Below are 22,887 nucleotides of genomic sequence, written 5' to 3'. Positions count from 1 at the left end.
AAACACATTTTCTGTTCTGTTTTGAGGTTTGGTTCAAAATGTTGTTCGCAGGCCACAGATGCTGTCCATAGCACTTTAAGGGTTCGTTCACCCAAAAATGAATACTGTGTCATCATTTTTTTTAAAAATTTTTTATTAAAGTCAGTAAGGTCTTAACAAACATTGGACTCCACTGACTTTCAGAAATTTTTCGAAGTATCTTATTTTATGTTTCACAGAACATAATTAATTTTGGGTTGAACTATGACATGCAAATAATGTACTTTGTACTTTTAATCTAAATGAAATAAGTAAATAATATAATTTTGTCCTTGTAGATGTAATTAGGGAGGAGTTAGGGTATCCTGTTTCAGTAGTAATTGTGCTTATAATTAAAATTCTTGCTACACAAGACTAACCCAATGCAGTGGAGTCACTATTCTGATTAATTTCTTGAATCAACCCTGGGGGGCGCTGATGCAGGCAATGGGAACCTGAACACAGGCATGCATGACTAATGAAATCTGTGGGTGCTTCTCATTTCTTATTTGTGCATCTTGTTTCCTTTCGTCGCATCTCAGCTCCACCTCTTTAGGATGTGAGGGAGAGACAAGTGGTGCTCACTACAGAGCCAAATGACGTCCAGCTCCACCTCTCTCTAATGGGTGGAGGGATACAGGTATGGGTAGGGTTAGGGTGGTTGTACTCTAGCTCCAACCATTACACCCGAATTACATTCAGAGAGGGGGAGCTGGACATCCTGAGAGGGGAGCTAGACTTCACGGATGCAAGGAAAGAAAATGAGGACAGAGGAATGAAAGGAAATCTTATTTCAAATTGGAATATTGTTGATCACTCGAGCATCACTTCAAAGCATCATCAGCTGCGGTCAAGGGATCTGCCCTCTGGTTGTTGAAGGGCAACAGGGCATCTTGCTTTCTTATTATTTATTATGAATTTCTTAATCATATATTTAAAAAATTCATAATAAATAATAATAATGCAAGATGCCCTGTTGAAATATATGAGATGTCCTTCAAGATGACTAACTTTGATTGTTTTCCGGTCACAGGCTGGAGGACAGAGGAGCAAGGAAATGAGAAAGCGTCAATTTGAGTATTGAGAAGCACCCATTATGTGCTTTTTTTTCTCTGAGACGTAATAAGCAGGTCCCCGGCTCAAATATTTATTTTGTTAATATTTTTTTCTGCAGTAAGACAAAGTCTATTAGTAAAATCTGTTGACTTTAGCAATCTTTGTTGCATTATATGCCAACAGTAACAGTTCAAAAATGGCAAAAAACATTATTCAGTAAATATACCTCTGTGATATTTAATATTTAGGTTTTCTTCACTATTTATGTTTGTCTTTCTACAGAAAAAATATTAACAAAATCAAAAAATTGAGCTGGGGAAGTTTCCAAAATTTGGTTGATTTGACATGGAATGACCCTACAGTTTTTGTTTGTTTTTTTTTAGGTAGAGAATACACAGAAAAGCAAAAACAGTTTTTTTGATTTTATTTAGCCTTTTTAGCACAGATTAAGCCTTATATGATATAAACAACATCATGTGCAAACATCAATGATCATTTGAATAAATATAAAACACTTGCTGTACTTTAGTATCTGTAGAATGTGGGACCAATAGTCTTTCACAACTGTCCTTCACTCTTCTTCTTTTCTAGTGACGAGATGAACAGGTTACTCATTCACTTAAACTGAATTGACAAAAACCCAAGTCCCTATTGTTGCATAACATCTCCTTCATGTACGTAAGAAGAAAGTCATATGGGTTTGCAAGATGAAGATGAAGGTGAAGATGAGCAAATGTCAACTATTAGTTTTGGATGAACAATCTCTTTACAAATTAGAGCACACATAACAGTTTCTTGCCAAACTTCCTGCTTAATGCAGAAGTTTATTTTTAAGAACGATTCTTCAGAAGCAGCTGCCATACAAGCATTATGCTATTTTAAATAGGTTAAACCACAAGGACACAACGGTGAACATCGCTGAGCATCGAATAAATGTCTAAAATGCCACCATAAAACTCAGCTCATATACACGGCACTATAAGTGGATAAAATGATCTTCAGCAGTTCATAGATTTACAATTAAGAACAAAGTACAAGTCAACAAACCTGCATTTCATAATTGGAATAATTATTATTACTAAACTTCTTTTGTGAAAACAAATTGTTATTTCATACAGTCATTTTATTACAATTAATTTCAATTGTTAAACACTAATGCATTAGGTATCATAAACAATGATTTTTTTACAGTATTTTTACAGTAATAATACAGTATTATTTTACAGAAGTGCACTTAATTGTATTGAAAGTGTACTTTTTGTGTACTTCAAATCTTAAAAGTATACTTTTTAAAAAGTGCACTAGCAGATAATATAATATAATTAGAATTAAAGGCCACTTAAGTGTACTTAAAAAGAATATACTTTAATGACAATATTTATTAACACACTTAAGTACACATTTTAAAAATGCACTTTGTAATAATGTCTAATTTTTACTTAAAGAAAGTACACTTTAATGACAATATTTATTAACATTATAGTTTATAGTGTTTTAAATAAGTACACTTATTTTGATGTATTGACTAATATACTGAAGTACATTGAAAATAATTTATTTTAATTTCAACTCAAGTGTGTTGTCCAAAATGACATTTGTTAATGTGTTTTAAATGTGCTTAGTGTTTAATATATACTGTGTGCATTAATACACTTGAAATGTATTTTTCTTCTGAATTTCAATACACTTGCTTATACAGTATAATCCAGTACAACTTATTGTTGAAATTTTTATCACCAGCTCCTGCTCTAAACTCAACTAGTGTAAGTTTTCTACATAATATTTGACATAAAATGTCAAAGTTTTGTTAAATGTAATCGCTTGATGTAGGTTATAAAACATGAACAGGCAGTTTAGTAGTCATTTCAGTGGTTTATGTGCACATTTCCCATGGGTGTCTGGCTCAAGTTCCCCATTTTGGAAAACATAACATTGCAAAAAAATATAAAGATTTCCTGTGTGACAAAACCTAACCCACAGGAATGCTCCTCAGAAATACTTCACAACAAGTAAGGCAGTATTTGATGTCATAGTGACATCAGACACAAATCAATTGACCACCTTTATGTGCAATTTATATCACAAATAATCCTGACTCTTTAGCAGCAACACAACTTCTCCCTTTATGAACAGTGAAACTCTGGTATCACAGAAAACAAATAGCTTCATTCATCAGCATCAGCATTCACAAGACATTAAACCCAGTAAATAACCGTTAAAATACCAGGTTGACTTTTCCATTAGCTTGACTGTTCACACGAGCAATGGTGTTCTGTGTTAAAATGTATAATGTATATTTACATATATATATATATATATATATATACACACACATGCAGGTGGTATATTTCACCATCTGCATTATTATGGTGGTTGTCAGTGTATGTTAAATGTACAAAACAGATTTTAGTAGTAGTGTGCATTGTTGAATTTACTGGTTTACATTCAAATTTTCTTGTTTGTAAATTACAGTTTTATACTTTAAAATTTACAGTTTGTTTTGTAAATGTGTTTACAGTTTTTCTGTATATTTTACAAAATTATTCTGGAAACCACAGCTGCCAAAATTATTTTGTAAAAACTACAGAATATTTTTTACAGTGTATGACAACAAGAACGAACACCACAGCATCTTTACCGAGAATGAAATAACGAGTTTGTTTGACACATATAAATATAGGTGAGTTCCACCTACACAAGAGCAAACATTTACTCACACCCTAATGTTGTTACAAACCTACATGACTTTCTTCTGTGGAGTATAAACAAATATTTTGAGTATGTTTCAGTGTTTTCTGTCCATACAATAAAAGTCAATGGGGTCCAGAGTTGTTTGAACGCCACTGACTTTCAAAGTCATAAAAGTTTGGAATGACATCAAGGTAAGTAATTGGTGACAAATCTTTCATTTTGGGGTGGATTATCTCTTTAAGAGACAATATGACAATATAGGAATCACATTATAAATGCTTAATGCTTCAGTATATAAAGCATTTATAAGTGCGTGTTGAATAATCATGCTTGAAATAATCTATAGTTTGAAGGAGTTGCCTGAAAGTGGCAGCAATTGAGAGATGAACATCTAATTTCAAATATCAATCCTTTGGTTGCATTACAGGGATAGTATGCACAAAAATTAAAATTCTGTTAATTATTTACCCAGCTCCTTTACTTTCTTTGGATACCACTGACTTTCTTTTCGTTGTAAAAACATTGAAACATTTTTAAACAATCTAATTTTGTGTTCCACAGAAGAAAGTCATACAGATTCGAAATGACATAAGCAGAATTTTCATTTTTTTTCCATTTTCATTCTGAAAAGTTGAGATGTTTTCATCTAGCCGCGGCATAGGCGCGCCTGGAAAAACGAGCGCGCCGCACCGCATGCGCGTCGCGACCGCGTCACTTCTATTATGAGCTCGCTTGCCTAAATTACAGTAAAAGCACTCGCGCAAGTCGCGAGCGTCGATTTAAACCACCGAAGCGCGTCCGATGCTACAGTGTAAAAAAATATTCCTTAGTTTTTACAAAATAATTTTGGCAGCTGTGGTTGCCAGAATAATTTTGTAAAAATTACAGAAAAACTGTAAACACATTTACAAAACAAACTGTAATTTACAAACAAGAAAATTTGAATGTAAACCAGTAAATTCAACAATGCACACTACTACTAAAATCTGTTCTGTACCTTTAACATACACTGACAACCACCATAATAATGCAGGCGGTAAAAGAGAAAGCCACATGAAGAATCAGAGTTCATCACAAATAGCTTTTCCAGGAGCTTAAGTATATACTAATACAAAGAAGGTGCAAAGAGTCATCACACAAACACCATCATGGTAACCCACAACACTTACACAATGCAATAAACATTCATTAAACAACAGAAGATGTAACATAAAACCCTAATGTACATAACTGATAACAAAAACTATTAAGAAACATGATTTTTTTAAACAAAATACTTTCAAATGTGGAGTGTCACACAGGGAATTGTGGGAATATCAGTTTACAGTTTTTGACTGTAAATTATACATTGATTTGTTCTTTTTTTTACGTCTAAAATTTAAAAAAAAAATTACAGCATTTTACTGTGAAAATGACATAAAATGTCTGGTAAGAGCTTTTACAGTTTTTCCCTGTATATAGTACGGGAACTTACTGTTAACCTATTTACAATATTTTTACCGTTAAAATCACATTCATTTTTTACAGTGTACCGATAAACGTTACCGATGCTCAAACGGCATCTTGGACAAATGTGGCTCAGCTGTGAGCAGAAGCGCTGCCAGGTCTCTGGCAAGAAATAGAAGAGTGTACAAATGTATTCAGGGATTGCATTTGTTCAGTACAGTGTTGTTCAGTGCAAGATTTTGATGTTATTTAAGCTAAAATAAAGTAAGGGAAAATATTTGCACTAACTGTTAAAAACTAATACTGTATGTAACAATGATTGACACTGCTGTTTATATTTTTTAAGTATTTTTTTAAGTATGGCAAAATATTTTAGTAATGAAATTTGAAGTAAATAAGAAATAATGCAAAGGAAAGTAATTTTTCAGAAATTTTGCACTTTCTTGTGCTTGAATGTTAAAATGGCTCTCCTATCATAGCAACGGCCCCCAGCCAATTTGAGTTTGAGACCCCTGCTCTAACTGATTAAAATGAACACCATATATTTATCAGTGTGTTACTGTGTTATATGTTGCACAAGCAGTGTTTGTTATTCTTGACCCTTGTGAAATGACCCTGGATGTACTTGCGGAAATTTGTGGTGGCGAAGCAATACACCAGCGGGTCCAGGAGGCAGTTGATCCCCATAAGCATGAGGGTGATCTGGTGAGCATCGTTTAAGCTTTGGCGAGTCTCCATGCTCCAATCATTTTTCAGGCCCAGCACAGACAAAGTCCAGGGACCCTGCACCACGTGATGTGGCAGGAAACAGATCACAAAGACACCCACAACACCACACAGCATCCTCAAAGCTCTAAGCTTGGTGCCACCAGAACGCTTTCCCGTGCTGGCTCGAGGCTGACTGATGGGTTGGGACAGAAGAGCTCGAGCGATTAAGATGTTGCAGACAATCACCAATGCGAAAACAAGAAAGAACAAGCCAATAATGATGAAGTGGGTGATGGCCACTGCATTTTTTACAGAGCATTTCTCGTAATAATAACCCTCAAAACAGCGAGAAATATTTTTGTTTTCAATCTTATCATCATGGATTCCCGGCTCAATGAGGTATTTAACCGATCCCACAAGAGTGACGACCCAGATGACCGCTGAGACAGTTGCTCCACGTTTCCAGCAGTCAGAAGAGGCAGCCACCAGTGGCCTGGTAACAGCCCAGTAACGGTTAATGCTGATGACAGTAAGGAAGAGAATGGAGCAGTACGAGTTAATGAAGAAAAACGTGCCTATGATACGGCAGAGGGCATCCGAGTATATCCAGTGACCGTTATTTATGTAGTAACTAATCCAGAAAGGTAGAGTGGACGCAAACAGCAGGTCTGCAACGGTCAGGTTGGTCATGTAGATTCGAATCTCATTCATAGCTTTAGACTCCCGCATAATATGCAAAACATAAAGAGCATAGCAGTTGGCCAGCAACCCCAAGACAAAGACTATGCCATAGAATATAGGAAAGAGAGTGTAACGAAACTCTGAGTCAATGAATTTGTCTGTTTGATTCTGATGGCTGCAATCTTCAGCGTTCGACATGGCTGTAGAAGTCGTCACCGTATCTGAGAACAAAACAGAGTGATAAGACAGCATACAATTAAATTTGATTCCTTCTAATATCCTTTAAAGTGTTCATCTAAAAAACGATACTGGCCGACAACGGATCTGGATATCAGGGAGGAGGTATTCTCCTCAGTGTTTATGATGTTATAGTTCAATTATATTCATCCAACACTCAAGACTTCATAGTTTATTATAGTAAGTGTTGTTTTAAAGGTGAAGCATGTCATTTTTCCACCATATTTCAGACAGGTTTCCCAAACACCTGAAACTGGCCAAACTAATAGTACCGCCCTAAACTCACATTGGTCGGGCAATGTTTTGATAGTGTCACAGAACCAAAATATTTACACTTTCAAATTAACTTGAACCCCACGTTTTTAGAATGCTGTGTCATCTAAGACTTCTAAAAAATGTTTCTTTAGAGCTCATGTGTCAGACAGCTCCAACCAGCTCCAAAACACCTGCCTGGAAGTTTCTAGTAATCCTGAAGACCTTGATTTGCTGGTTCAGGTGTGTTTAATTAGGGTTGGAGCTAAATTGTGCTAAACAGTGGCTCTCAAGGAACTGAGTTAGACACCACTTCTCTAGACCTTGCTTTTTTTCCTCATTTTCCAGAAGTTACTATCAATTTACCCTTTTAAACAAGAGTTGTGGATCACACAGTATGCGTGCAATGCTGATATTTATATCGCATACACTATATGTTTAGCCTAACATACGTGTAAAATCCAAAGTTTACTTCAGGTTTTAACCTACAGAGATAGGTTAAAATGACACACTTAACATTTATGTGTTTTAATGAACAGGAAACTTGGGAAAGCAGCATTAAAAGTGGTGACGCCTATTTTCTCTCGCACACTGAGTTGAGAAAATATGCATTCTATCAAAAGTGTTCTTTCATTATCATCATAACATGTTTTGGAAGTTAAAGCATTAGGGTTTTCTTTCTCACCATTGCATATCTGTAATCTCTTGCTAAGAGCAGGAAATAAATTGAAGAAGCTTCATTTTCTGAAAACCACAGTGCACATATTACATCAAAATGTTTTTCATATCAGTGGTTTTACGGGACTTACAATGTCAGATTACAATCAGGTACTTTTACAGAATTTTTAGTTGTTTCAGAAACATGTATAATATAACATAGACTAAAAAAACTATAGACAGTAGACCATAAAATCTTGACTACAAAACAGCTAGTGAACATTTCTGCCACTATCACCCAGGAAGTTCACTGAACATGTTACCTTTTGTGACATGCAAAGGGGGCATGCTGTTGCACCACAAAGCATGTTGTCACATTATATGCAGTAAGCTGTCACATGCCACTAAAACGCATATTATAGGCTTTTCAGCAACAGTAAAACAGTTATGAAAAAGTTTTTAAAGTTAATGCAAATACAACATACATTTTAAACATTCGAACGTGTGTCCCAAGAAGATCGTGATAACATTATATAGTAGACATTTGCCTGAAAATATGTTAATGTGGTTTTATTGTTCACTTACTTGCTAAACAGCTAAAAATTTTTATTCTATTGTAATTTTAGTTTGGAGGACAGAATTCACAGATACAATGCCTGTGACAACAAGCCCCGGTCTCCCCTATAATGGATTACAATAGCAATAATAACAATGCGTAGGCTAATTATAAGCAGCACAACACACAATATTACATTACTTATTTACATTACATTGCAATATTTGCATTGTACTAATAATATATTGATCATTTGTACATAATATATTGTTCGTTCAGTTAATTGTGCTTATTCAGTTAATTATTGCACTGAGACATTTTTATTGCATATTAAACATACAATGGGCTTATCCAGCATTACATGTGTCAAAGTCATTTAACGGCATGTGTCGCAAGGTTTGGAGCAGAAAATTGGATATTATCGATAGCTACCAACAAACGCTTGAGTTTCTCATAACTGATATGTAAAATGATAATCCTGCTTCTTCTGTTTCTTATCTGATGACAGGTCTGGCTAAGCAGATGATAGGCTATACAACACGTGAACACTAAGTATATACACTGCGCGCGATGCCAAAATTATCATCTGTAGATGTCTATAACACTTAAAGCTTTTACGTGTGCGTTATACTGTCGCGTAACTCGCTCGCGGAATATACAGTGTGAATATAGCTTCTAAATGAGCACAAAACTACATTTATCGCTTAACCTACCTTGTAATTCCTAGTGAATGTGATGCTCGCGCGCTGCTCGCTCAGAGTTCACGCCTTCAGCTCACAGCTCCTCTTATTTATGCAACATGCAGTCACACCTCTCGCTATCGCTTCCTATTTTCCCCCCAACTCCTTTCCAGAGAACTTTGTAGTGTATTTCCTATGAATGAAAATGAGAAGCATCTACTTATCCACTTATTCTACCTCGAGATAAACTCTTGAAGAAAAGTTTGAACTAATATTTGGATACTAATAACCCAGTTTTGGTTCTTGTGTCCATTTGATTGATTTTGTTTAGGTCAACTCATTAAAGCAGGAACACACCAAGCCGACGGTCGGCCGTCGGGCAGTTTTTGTTCGTTGGCCGACAACCGAAGGTTAAACGCACGGCAAAGTAAAATTTATTGCGCCAGCGAACGCCGAATAAATGCCATGAATCCGGGTGAATTGGCATTACTTTGAAAGCTGATGTGATGTCTACTTTTGCCAACCATGCGCCGCGGCCAGCGATTTTAATCATTGTTATTGCTTGTTCGATATCGTGGTAATGAAGAGAAAATTCCTCGAGTGGGATAAGACTATTGATGCTTGGAAACGGGGAGTTATGAGGCGCTGAGAGATCGATTATCATGCGTTTTTTCCCCTGAAAATTTCCTAGTAGCCACACCAAAGGGGCTAATACGAAAATGCTCGAACGGGGGCGTTTCGAATGGACCGATCATGAAACCTGATTCAATTTCCTTTTTGATTAGTTCGTCTACTACTTCAGGCTCTGCTAGAGCAGACTGAAGATTATCGCAGATGATATTCTGAGTAGGCTGACATTCTACCCCAGGTTTAAAACCATGTTTGAGACCAGACAACAGATAATTTGTAAAATTAACATCAGGGTGATGAGATAATTCCTCAGCTAGGCGAGAAATATTCACAGGAGTCGAAAGATAGTTTTTTGCACTTTTATTTACAGATTTCAGTACTGGACATACAGCGCGGGCGTGGGCGCCGCCACAGTAGTTGCAGATATGAAGATAGCGGCAGCGTTGTCTTGGGCATTTCCCTTCGTTGAAGTTATTACATACTTGCCTGTTTGCTGCTACGTTTGTGACTCTGTTATTGAAAGCGTGATCCTCCCTAGCGGGTCGCGGAACATAACTAGTAGATTTAAACGGGTTCTGTTCCGGGCAGGGTGGAATTGAGGGATTAATTTGAGGGCATGTCGTGGTGGCATGGTTAACGGATCTGCAAATTGCGCATGAGATGTTTCGGCATCCGAGGAACACTCTGTTATGGAGATCGGTGTCCAACGCTCCCCAGTAAGGACACTGATTCCATTGAGAAACGCGAACAGCGCATTTAGCAGAAAAGAGTTTATGGTATGTATAGAAATGGCTACCCCCATAGGACAGCGCGAGCTCCGCTATGATGGGGAGATAATCATTCAGCTCGCGCCGTCTATGGGGAAAAGCAGAGCATATTATTTCGGTATAGCGACTGAAAGCAATACAAAATTCCGCCAAAGACAGTATGCGTGAGGAGGTCTGTGTATTGTTTTTTTAAAGTTACGGAAATATCGCCGCAGTCCACCTGGCGATTGGACTCTGCTGGAGGAAATAGGGACAATAAAGAGCCCAAATCCACGTCCGCACCTGCAAGGATTTGTGCTCTGATATTGTTCGCCACTGGAGGAGGTTCTGAGGCGACGGCATTCGGAGGAGCTGGTTGTGGTGTTGCTGAGAAGAGAGAGAAGGGAGATCGAGTATGCAGAGAAGTATTGGGGAGGGGGGCCGGGGCTGCGGCCGTTTGCGGAGGCATCCTCACGCAAAAATCGGCTCCCGGGACAGGTGGAGGAGCAAGAAAAGGTGAAGAGGTGGGGACGGGAAGGGGAAGGAATGACGTCAGCGCTTGTGCCGCTAGCGGAGGCATCCTCACGCTAGGGTGAGCGCTTGGCGCTGGAAAATACTGATAGGGAAAAGGGTAAGAGGTAGGAGGAAAAAGATGGGTTTGAGAAGTTGTGTAGCTTGCATTGCAGGTGGTTGAAGCGTGCGGTGCGGTGGTAGGAGGAGCTGCGGGAGAGAGTTGAGCAGGGAGTGTTTGGAGCCCGTCCGTGACGGGCTCTGGGGCGCGGCCCAGGCTCGCTGAAGGCCTGCGACGGCGTGACGCAGGGGGAGGACCCGGCACTGCGTGGGAGGGAAGTGGAGAAGCTGCTGGACGCGAGGTCGGGGCCCGGCGGGCCTTGCTCGCTCGACCAGATGAAGTGGAAGCTGTAGGAGAAGGGTGAGTAGATTGCAGAGAGACATACAGATTGTATAGTTCTGCTTTATTTAATCTTCGTGAGAAGTTTACATCTGAATTCATCAGGGCTTGTCTCAACCCTTTAACAGTCCATTTCCCTATGGCAGGGATGTTTGGATGGACCGGCGTGGAGGTAGACGCAGAGGAAGATGGTGGTTGTCTCACCGGCGGGTGCGAGGGGAGTCCTCGGCGTCTTGGCGTGCGTGGAGTAGATCGTGTGAGCCGGCGTCCCCTAGTTGAGGACGGGGGCTCCATGATGTTAATGGTTGGAGAAGGATCATTCCTTGGAACGGCGGGTTGAGATGGAGACTCAGCGGTGACGAATGACTCATCATCCGAAGGGAAGAGCTCTATCTCAGACATGACAGCGAGTGGGCGGGGCCAAATGTTGTGAAACTTGTCGCGGGATAGAGGTGAGAGACGGCTTTATATACCGGCTTCCTCTTGCACTGATTGGTTGATTACCTGAACGTGCGCCTCCCGAATTTTGTTAAATAAAACTTCATTTAGTTTAAGTGGCGATCCATAGTGGATAATAGGCTGTATAATGTAGATAACAAGGTAGCGCTGTTGAGGCTCGCGCATGATCTCGAGGAGAAATGGAAACATGAGCGAAGCACACACAAAAACTTTTTATAACTTGATACAGGTAAGTAAAATCACACGACCAAGATTGCTGTTTTACTTTAATAGGCTACGGTCACGATTAAAAACGTTACACTGATTTCATACAACTGTTCAGTTCTATTTTAGCAGCAAAAATATTTTCAAACAAATCACAGCACTATAGCGCAACACTCAACAAAACTAAATTGATTGCTGTAAGTCTTTTAGTAAAAGCACTTTCAGTTCAACTGTTCGGAGGGACAAATTAATTTGTCTTGCTTTCTTTCTGCGCTTTCCTTTTTCTTGCCTGTCTCGCTTCATATTCTCACTGTTTCACTGTTCTCACCATCTGTAGGAGGATGAAATTCTGCAGTGCTCCATTGGTTTTGACCTCACCTTGCAGAACAGTAGGACCTGGAGGCAGCAGGTGAGTATAATTCAAAGGAAGGCCACTAGATTATTTCTGCTGAATAACGTGAGCGCTTAAATGTTTTAGTTCTAGTGTACTAATATTTATTATTACATATGTTTATTGGGCAAGTTGATTTCAAACTTTATTTTTTATTATTATTTATATATTTTATTTTACATTTATATACTAAAAATGAATATATTTAATATTCATGCATGTCAGTCAATCTGTACACATCAGTCTCAGTATTTTTGTATTTACTTATACAGGTGCTGGTCATATAATTAGAATATCGTGAAAAAGTTCATTTTTTTTATTGTAAATTATTTTAAAAAATGAAACTTTCATATATTCTAGATTCCCTACATGTAAAGTACAACATTTCAAAAGTTTTTTTTTTTTTTTTTTTTTTTTTAATTTGTTGATTAGAGCATACAGCTCATGAAAGTCCAAAATCCAGTATCTCAAAATATTAGAATATTTACATTTGAGTTTCATTAAATGACCATCCCTACAGTATAAATTCCGAGTATCTTTTGTTCTTTGAAACCACACTAATGGGGCAGACTGCTGACTTGGCAATGGTCCAGGAGACAATCATTGACACCCTCCACAAAGAGAGTAAGTCACAGAAGGTCATTACTGAATGGGGTGGCTGTTTACAGAGTGATGTATCAAAGCATATTAAATGCAAAGTTGACTGAAAGGAAGAAATTGGGTAGGCAAAGGTGCACAAGCAACAGGGATGACCGCAAGCTTGAGAATACTGTCAAGTAAAGCCGATTCAAACACTTGGGAGAGCTTCACAATGAGTAGAATGAAGCCGGAGTCAGCGCATCAAGAGTCACCACACTCAGACATCTTCAGGAAAAGGACTACCAAGCCACTTCTGAACCAGAGACAACGTCAAAAGCATCTTACCTGGGCTAAGGAGAAAAAGAACTGGACAGTGAACAGTGGTCGAAAGTCCTCTTTTCAGATAAAAGTAAATTTTGCATTTCATGTTGAAATCATGGTCCCAGAGTCTGAAGGAAGACTGGAGAGGCACAGAATCCAAGCTGCTTGAAGTCTAGTGTGAAGTTTCTGAAGTCAATAATGATTTGGGGGGGCCGTGACGTCTGCTGGTGTTGGTCCATTGTGTTTTATCAAGTGCAAAGTCAATGCAGCCATCTTCCAGGAGATTTTGGAGCACTTTATGCTTCCATCTGCTGACAAGCTTTATGGAGATGCTGATTTCCTTTTCCAGCAGGACTTTAGCACCTGCCCACAGTGCAAAAACCACTTCCAAGTGGTTTGCTGACCATGATATTACTGTGCTTTATTGGCCAGCCAATATGCCTGACCTGAATCTATGGGATATTTTCAAGAGAAAGATGAGAAACAGTCGATCCAACAATATACAGATGATCTGAAGGCTCAATAGTGCCCCAGCAGTGCCACAGGCTGATCACTTCCATGCCACACTTCACTGATGCAGTAATTTGTGCTAGGAGCAAGTCATTTGCTGTAATATGTCCTGCCAATCAAGTATTGAGTGCACAAAAGAACATATTTTAAAGAACTTGAACTTTTCTGTTTTGCAAATCCATTTTTTGATTGATCTTAGGAAATATTCTAATATTTTGAAATACTGGATTTTGGACTTTCATGAGCTGTACGCTCTAATCATCAAAATTTAAAAAAAAAAACTTTTGAAATGTTTTACTTTACATGTAGGCAATCTAGAATATATGAAAGTTTCATTTTTAAAAATAATTTATAATAAAAAAATGAACTTTTTTATGATATTCTAATTATATGACCAGCACCTGTATATGTTAAAAATAGAAATTAAATTAAATTTCGGCAGCCGCAAACTTCACGGATGCAAGGAAAGAAAATGAGGACAGAGGAATGAAAGGAAATCTTATTTCAAATTGGAATATTGTTGATCACTCGAGCATCACTTCAAAGCATCATCAGCTGCAGTCAGGGGATCTGCCCTCTGGTTGTTGAAGGGCAACAGGGCATCTTGCTTTCTTATTATTTATTATGAAATTCTTAAATAATCATATATTTAAAATATTCATAATAAATAATAATAATGCATGATGCCCTGTTGAAATATATTCAATTCAATTCAATTCAATTCACATTTATTTGTATAGCACTTTTCACAATACATATCGTTTCAAAGCAGCTTTACAGAGAATGCATGTCAACATTACAATTTGGAGAATGCAGTTATCTAATAATGTAATAATTTAGGCAATTAATATACAATCACTGTTAGCAATTTAATTGAAGGTAGAAGCAAAGAGCTCCTGGAAAAATGAATTACATATTAACAATAATTAGGATATATAGAAATTTGCGAATGTGCGTGTTGGTCCAGATGTTGTATCTTCTGAAGTCCTCGCAGGAGTTGGGATATATGAGATGTCCTTCAAGATGGCTAACTTTGATTGTTTTCCGGTCACAGGCTGGAGGACAGAGGAGCGAGGAAATGAGAAAGCGTCAATTTGAGTATTGAGAAGCACCCATTATGTGCTTTTTTTTCTCTGAGACGTAATAAGCAGGTCCCCGGCTCAAATATTTATTTTGTTAATATTTTTTTCTGCAGTAAGACAAAGTCTATTAGTAAAATCTGTTGACTTTAGCAATCTTTGTTGCTTTGTTGCATTATGCCAACAGTAACAGTTCAAAAATGGCAAAAAACATTATTCAGTAAATATACCTCTGTGATATTTAATGTTTTGGTTTTCTTCACTATTTATGTTTGTCTTTCTACAGAAAAAATATTAACAAAATCAAAAATTTGAGCTAGGGAAGTTTCTAAAATTTGGTTGATTTGACATGGAATGACCCTACAGTTTTTTTGTTTGTTTTTTGGTAGAGAATACACAGAAAAGCAAAAACAGTTTTATTTTATTTTATTTAGCCTTTTTAACACAGATTAAGCCTTATATGATATAAACAACATCATGTGCAAACATCAATGATCATTTGAATAAATATAAAACACTTGCTGTACTTTAGTATCTGTAGAATGTGGGACCAATAGTCTTTCACAACTGTCCTTCACACTTCTTCTTTTCTAGTGAAGAGATGAACAGGTTACTCATTCACTTAAACTGAACTGACAAAAACCCAAGTCCCTATTGTTGCATAACATCTCCTTCATGTATCAAAGAAGAAAGTCATATGGGTTTGCAACAAAGTGAAGATGAGCAAATGTCAACTATTAGTTTTGGATGAACATTCTCTTTACAAATTAGAGCACACATAACAGTTTCTTGCCAAACTTCCTGCTTAATGCAGAAGTTTAATTTTGAGAAAGATTCTTCAGAAGCAGCTGCCATACAAGCATTATGCTATTTTAAATAGGTTAAACCACAAGGACACAACGGTGAACATCGCTGAGCATCGAATAAATGTCTAAAATGCCACCATAAAACTCAGCTCATATACACGGCACTATAAGTGGATAAAATGATCTTCAGCAGTTCATAGATTTACAATTAAGAACAAAGTACAAGTCAACAAACCTGCATTTCATAATTGGAATAATTATTATTACTAAACTTCTTTTGTGAAAACAAATTGTTATTTCATACAGTCATTTTGTTACAATTTCAATTGTTAAACACTAATGCATTAAGTATCATAAACAATTAATTTTTTACAGTATTTTTACAGTAATAATACAGTATTATTTTACAGAAGTGCACTTAATTGTATTGAAAGTGTACTTTTTGTGTACTTCAAATCTTAAAAGTATACTTTTTAAAAAGTGCACTTGCAGATAATATAATTAGAATTAAAGGCCACTTAAGTGTACTTAAAAAGAATATACTTTAATGACAATATTTATTAACACACTTAAGTACACATTTTAAAAATGCACTTTGTAATAATGTCTAATTTTTACTTAAAGAAAGTACACTTTAATGACAATATTTATTAACACGCTTAAGTGCACTTTTTAAAAAAGTGCACTTTGTTATAATCTCTAATTATTACTTAAAGAAAGTACACTTTCATGACAGTATTTCTAAACATTATAGTTTAGTGTTTTAAATAAGTACACTTATTTTGATGTATTGACTAATATACTGAAGTACATGAAAAATTATTTTAATTTCAACTCAAGTGTGTTGTCCAAAATGACATTTGTTAATGTATTTTAAATGTGCTTAGTGTTTAATATATACTGTGTGCATTAATACACTTGAAATGTATTTTTCTTCTGAATTTCAATACACTTGCTTATACAGTATAATCCAGTACAACTTATTGTTGAAATTTTTATCACCAGCTCCTGCTCTAAACTCAACTAGTGTAAGTTTTCTACATAATATTTGACATAAAATGTCAAAGTTTTGTTAAATGTAATCGCTTGATGTAGGTTATAAAACATGAACAGGCAGTTTAGTAGTCATTTCAGTGGTTTATGTGCACATTTCCCATGGGTGTCTGGCTCAAGTTCCCCATTTTGGAAAACATAACATTGCAAAAAAATATAAAGATTTCCTGTGTGACAAAACCTAACCCACAGGAATGCTCCTCAGAAATACTTCACAACAAGTAAGGCAGTATTTGATGTCATAGTGACATCAGACACAAATCAATTGACCACCTTTATGTGCAATTTATATCACAAATAATCCTGACTCTTTAGCAGCAACACAACTTCTCCCTTTATGAACAGTGAAACTCTGGTATCACAGAAAACAAATAGCTTCATTCATCAGCATTAGCCCCTTTCAAGACATTAAACCCAGTAAATAACTGTTAAAATACCAGGTTGACTTTTCCAGTAGCTTGACTGTTCACAGGAGCAAAGGTGTTCTGTGTTTCTACCAAAATACTGGTAAACTCTGTGATGTTAATCATCAGAAATGACCTCTAAACGCTGAACCATTTTCTTTATCCACCTGCTTTTGTTTTACTAACTGGCCCATTTGACAACATTTATATATATATATATTATACACACACACACATGCAGGTGGTATATTTCACCATCTGCATTATTATGGTGGTTGTCAGTGTATGTTAAATGTACAAAACAGATTTTAGTAGTAGTGTGCATTGTTGAATTTACTGGTCTACATTCAAATTTTCTTGTTTGTAAATTACAGTTTTATACTTTAAAATTTACAGTTTGTTTTGTAAATGTGTTTACAGTTTTTCTGTATATTTTACAAAATTATTCTGGAAACCACAGCTGCCAAAATTATTTTGTAAAAACTACAGAATATTTTTTACAGTGTATGACAACAAGAATGAACACCACAGCATCTTTACCGAGAATGAAATAACGAGTTTGTTTGACACATATAAATATAGGTGAGTTCCACCTACACAAGAGCAAACATTTACTCACACCCTAATGTTGTTACAAACCTACATGACTTTCTTCTGTGGAGTATAAACAAATATTTTGAGTATGTTTCAGTGTTTTCTGTCCATACAATAAAAGTCAATGGGGTCCAGAGTTGTTTGAACGCCACTGACTTTCAAAGTCATAAAAGTTTGGAATGACATCAAGGTAAGTAATTGGTGACAAATCTTTCATTTTGGGGTGGATTATCTCTTTAAGAGACAATATGACAATATAGGAATCACATTATAAATGCTTAATGTTTCAGTATATAAAGCATTTATAAGTAGGTGTTGAATAATCATGCTTGAAATAATCTATAGTTTGAAGGAGTTGCCTGAAAGTGGCAGCAATTGAAAGATGAACATCTAATTTTAAGTATCAATCCTTTGGTTGCATTACAGGGATAGTATGCACAAAAATTAAAATTCTGTTAATTATTTACCCAGCTCCATTACTTTCTTTGGATACCACTGACTTTCTTTTCGTTGTAAAAACATTGAAACATTTTTAAACAATCTAATTTTGTGTTCCACAGAAGAAAGTCATACAGGTTCGAAATGACATAAGCAGAATTTTCATTTTTTTCCATTTTCATTCTGAAAAGTTGAGATGTTTTCATCTAGCCGCGGCATAGGCGCGCCTGGAAAAACGAGCGCGCCGCACCGCATGCGCGTCGCGACCGCGTCACTTCTATTATGAGCTCGCTTGCCTAAATTACAGTAAAAGCACTCGCGCAAATCGCGAGCGTCGATTTAAACCACCGAAGCGCGTCCGATGCTACAGTGTAAAAAATCTTCCTTAGTTTTTACAAAATAATTTTGGCAGCTGTGGTTGCCAGAATAATTTTGTAAAAATTACAGAAAAACTGTAAACACATTTACAAAACAAACTGTAATTTACAAACAAGAAAATTTGAATGTAAACCAGTAAATTCAACAATGCACACTACTACTAAAATCTGTTCTGTACCTTTAACATACACTGACAACCACCATAATAATGCAGGCGGTAAAAGAGAAAGCCACATGAAGAATCAGAGTTCATCACAAATAGCTTTTCCAGGAGCTTAAGTATATACTAATACAAAGAAGGTGCAAAGAGTCATTCACGCAAATGAAAACACCATCATGGTAACCCACAACACTTACACAATGCAATAAACATTCATTAAACAACAGAAGATGTAACATAAAACCCTAATGTACATAACTGATAACAAAAACTATTAAGAAACATGATTTTTTGAAACAAAATACTTTCAAATGTGGAGTGTCACAGAGGGAATTGTGGGAATATCAGTTTACAGTTTTTGACTGTAAATTATACATTGATTTGTTCTTTTTTTACGTCTAAAATTTTAAAAAAAATTACAGCATTTTACTGTGAAAATGACATAAAATGTCTGGTAAGAGCTTTTACAGTTTTTCCCTGTATATAGTACGGGAACTTACTGTTAACCTATTTACAATTTTTTTACAGTTAAAATCACATTCATTTTTTACAGTGTACCGATAAACGTTACCGATGCTCAAACGTCATCTTGGACAAATGTGGCTCAGCTGTGAGCAGAAGCGCTGCCAGGTCTCTGGCAAGAAATAGAAGAGTGTACAAATGTATTCAGGGATTGCATTTGTTCAGTACAGTGTTGTTCAGTGCAAGATTTTGATGTTATTTAAGCTAAAATAAAGTAAGGGAAAATATTTGCACTAACTGTTAAAAACTAATACTGTATGTAACAATGATTGACACTGCTGTTTATATTTTTTAAATATTTTTTTAAGTATGGCAAAATATTTTAGTAATGAAATTTGAAGTAAATAAGAAATAATGCAAAGGAAAGGAATTTTTTCCAAAACTTTTGCACTTTCTTGTGCTTGAATGTTAAAATGGCTCTCCTATCATAGCAACGGCCCCCAGCCAATTTGAGTTTGAGACCCCTGCTCTAACTGATTAAAATGAACACCATATATTTATCAGTGTGTTACTGTGTTATATGTTGCACAAGCAGTGTTTGTTATTCTTGACCCTTGTGAAATGACCCTGGATGTACTTGCGGAAATTTGTGGTGGCGAAGCAATACACCAGCGGGTCCAGGAGGCAGTTGATCCCCATAAGCATGAGGGTGATCTGGTGAGCATCGTTTAAGCTTTGGCGAGTCTCCATGCTCCAATCATTTTTCAGGCCCAGCACAGACAAAGTCCAGGGACCCTGCACCACGTGATGTGGCAGGAAACAGATCACAAAGACACCCACGACACCACACAGCATCCTCAAAGCTCTAAGCTTGGTGCCACCAGAACGCTTTCCCGTGCTGGCTCGAGGCTGACTGATGGGTTGGGACAGAAGAGCTCGAGCAATTAAGATGTTGCAGACAATCACCAATGCGAAAACAAGAAAGAACAAGACAATAATGATGAAGTGGGTGATGGCCACTTCATTTTTTACAGAGCATTTCTCGTAATAATAACCCTCAAAACAGCGAGAAATATTTTTGTTTTCAATTTCATTAATTTGGATTCCCAGACCAATGAGGTATTTAACCGACGCCGCAAGAGTGACGACCCAGATGACCGCTGAGACAGTTGCTCCACGTTTCCAGCAGTCAGAAGAGGCAGCCACCAGTGGCCTGGTAACAGCCCAGTAACGGTTAATGCTGATGACAGTAAGGAAGAGAATGGAGCAGTATGAGTTAATGAAGAAAAACGTGCCTATGATACTGCAGAGGGCATCCGAGTATATCCAGTGACCGTTATTTATGTAGTAACTAATCCAGAAAGGTAGAGTGGACGCAAACAGCAGGTCTGCAACGGTCAGGTTGGTCATGTAGATTCGAATCTCATTCATAGCTTTAGACTCCCGCATAATATGCAAAACATAAAGAGCATAGCAGTTGGCCAGCAACCCCAAGACAAAGACTATGCCATAGAATATAGGAAAGAGAGTGTAACGAAACTCTGAGTCAATGAATTTGTGTGTTTGATTCTGATGGCTGCAATCTTCAGCGTTCGACATGGCTGTAGAAGTCTTCACCGTATCTGAGAACAAAACAGAGTGATAAGACAGCATACAATTAAATTTGATTCCTTCTAATATCCTTTAAAGTGTTCATCTAAAAAACGATACTGGCCGACAACTGATCTGGATATCGGGGAGGAGGTATTCTCCTCAGTGTTCATGATGTTATAGTTCAATTATATTCATCCAACACTCAAGACTTCATAGTTTATTATAGTAAGTGTTGTTTTAAAGGTGAAGCATGTCATTTTTCCACCATATTTCAGACAGGTTTCCCAAACACCTGAAACTGGCCAAACTAATAGTACCGCCCTAAACTCACATTGGTCGGGCAATGTTTTGATAGTGTCACAGAACCAAAATATTTACACTTTCAAATTAACTTGAGCCCCACGTTTTTAGAATGCTGTGTCATCTAAGACTTCTAAAAAATGTTTCTTTAGAGCTCATGTGTCAGACAGCTCCAACCAGCTCCAAAACACCTGCCTAGAAGTTTCTAGTAACCCTGAAGACCTTGATTTGCTGGTTCAGGTGTGTTTAATTAGGGTTGGAGCGAAATTGTGCTAAACAGTGGCTCTCAAGGAACTGAGTTAGACACCACTTCTCTAGACCTTGCTTTTTTTCCTCATTCCACTACCATCAGTTTCATCCTTGTCTGTTATTTTTCCAGAAGTTACTATCAATTTACCCTTTTAAACAAGAGTTGTGGATCACACAGTATGCGTGCAATGCTGATATTTACATCGCATACACTATATGTTTAGCCTAACATACGTGTAAAATCCAAAGTTTACTTCAGGTTTTAACCTACAGAGATAGGTTAAAATGACACACTTAACATTTATGTGTTTTAATGAACAGGAAACTTGGGAGAGCAGCATTAAAAGTGGTGACGCCTATTTTCTCTCGCACACTGAGTTGAGAAAATATGCATTCTATCAAAAGTGTTCTTTCATTATCATCATAACATGTTTTGGAAGTTAAAGCATTAGGGTTTTCTTTCTCACCATTGCATATCTGTAATCTCTTGCTAATGGCAGGAAATAAATTGAAGAAGCTTCATTTTCTGAAAACCACAGTGCACATATTACATCAAAATGTTTTTCATAGCAGTGGTTTTACGGGACTTACAATGTCAGATTACAATCAGGTACTTTTACAGAATTTTTAGTAAACAGCTACAAAAATATGATTCTATTGTAATTTTAGTTTGGAGGACAGAATTCACAGATACAATGCCTGTGACAACAAGCCCCGGTCTCCCCTATAATGGATTACAATAGCAATAATAACAATGCGTAGGCTAATTATAAGCAGCGCAACACACAATATTACATTACTTATTTACATTACATTGCAATATTTGCATTGTACTAATAATATATTGATCATTTGTACATAATATATTGTTCGTTCAGTTAATTGTGCTTATTCAGTTAATTATTGCACTGAGACATTTTTATTGCATATTAAACATACAATGGGCTTATCCAGCATTACATGTGTCAAAGTCATTTAACGGCATGTGTCGCAAGGTTTGGAGCAGAAAATTGGATATTATCGATAGCTACCAACAAACGCTTGAGTTTTTCATAACTGATATGTAAAATGATAATCCTGCTTCTTCTGTTTCTTATCTGATGACAGGTCTGGCTAAGCAGATGATAGGCTATACAACACGTGAACACTAAGTATATATACTGCGCGCGATGCCAAAATTATCATTTGTAGATGTCTATAACACTTAAAGCTTTTACGTGTGCGTTATACTGTCGCGTAACTCGCTCGCGGAATATACAGTGTGAATATAGCTTCTAAATGAGCACAAAACTACATTTATCGCTTAACCTACCTTGTAATTCCCAGTGAACGTGATGCTCGCGCGCTGCTCGCTCAGAGTTCAAGCCTTCAGCTCACAGCTCCTCTTATTTAACATGCAGTCACACCTCTCGCTGTCGCTTCCTATTTTCCCCAACTCCTTTCCAGAGAACTTTGTAAGGTATTTCCTATGAATGAAAATGAGAAGCATCTACTTATCCACTTATTCTACCTCGAGATAAACTCTTGAAGAAAAGTTTGAACTAATATTTGGATACTAATAACCCAGTTTTGGTTCTTGTGTCCATTTGATTGATTTTGTTTAGGTCAGCTCATTAAAGCAGGAACACACCAAGCCGAC

The 22,887-nt window shown here is 36.8% G+C and overlaps 4 protein-coding genes across 14 annotated transcripts in view; 1 reads left to right on the top strand and 3 right to left on the bottom strand.

The window, feature by feature from the left end:
* LOC127498679 (platelet-activating factor receptor-like) overlaps positions 1–22,699 on the bottom strand; it is a 36,693-nt gene extending 13,994 nt beyond the window's left edge. The window contains exon 1 of the mRNA XM_051868295.1: positions 22,561–22,699. The gene's annotated coding sequence lies outside the window, so the exon portion shown is untranslated. The remainder of the gene's footprint in view (positions 1–22,560) is intronic.
* LOC127498671 (uncharacterized) overlaps positions 1–22,887 on the top strand; it is a 79,901-nt gene that overhangs the window by 31,231 nt on the left and 25,783 nt on the right. For 2 of the 3 annotated variants that reach the window (XM_051868284.1, XM_051868280.1), the window contains exon 1: positions 1,488–3,301. The gene's annotated coding sequence lies outside the window, so the exon portion shown is untranslated. Of the gene's footprint in view, positions 1–1,487; positions 3,302–22,887 lie in introns of those variants that run through there. The other variant, XM_051868281.1, reaches the window with a different exon arrangement.
* Positions 5,126–22,887, bottom strand: part of LOC127498683 (platelet-activating factor receptor-like) — a 136,075-nt gene continuing 118,313 nt past the window's right edge. For 3 of the 5 annotated variants that reach the window (XM_051868306.1, XM_051868304.1, XM_051868307.1), the window contains exons 2-3: positions 19,152–20,728; positions 5,126–5,246 (exon numbers count right to left, since the gene is read on the bottom strand). In XM_051868306.1, the coding sequence (XP_051724266.1) occupies positions 19,683–20,705 (1,023 nt within the window). In that variant the 5' untranslated portion in view covers positions 20,706–20,728 and the 3' untranslated portion in view covers positions 5,126–5,246; positions 19,152–19,682. Of the gene's footprint in view, positions 5,247–17,422; positions 20,729–22,560; positions 22,704–22,887 lie in introns of those variants that run through there. The other 2 variants (XM_051868303.1, XM_051868302.1) reach the window with 2 other exon arrangements.
* The window catches only part of LOC127498684 (platelet-activating factor receptor-like), a 105,194-nt gene continuing 87,546 nt past the window's right edge, over positions 5,240–22,887 (bottom strand). For 3 of the 5 annotated variants that reach the window (XM_051868310.1, XM_051868311.1, XM_051868312.1), the window contains exon 2: positions 5,240–6,821. In XM_051868310.1, the coding sequence (XP_051724270.1) occupies positions 5,776–6,798 (1,023 nt within the window). In that variant the 5' untranslated portion in view covers positions 6,799–6,821 and the 3' untranslated portion in view covers positions 5,240–5,775. Of the gene's footprint in view, positions 6,822–9,015; positions 9,148–22,560; positions 22,703–22,887 lie in introns of those variants that run through there. The other 2 variants (XM_051868308.1, XM_051868309.1) reach the window with 2 other exon arrangements.

Source organism: Ctenopharyngodon idella, chromosome 17, assembly GCF_019924925.1.
Source record: "Ctenopharyngodon idella isolate HZGC_01 chromosome 17, HZGC01, whole genome shotgun sequence".
In the NCBI taxonomy this organism is placed as follows: Eukaryota; Metazoa; Chordata; class Actinopteri; order Cypriniformes; family Xenocyprididae; genus Ctenopharyngodon; species Ctenopharyngodon idella.
Note: the sequence above shows the minus strand (reverse complement) of the source record. Positions and strands in the feature narration are given on the sequence as shown.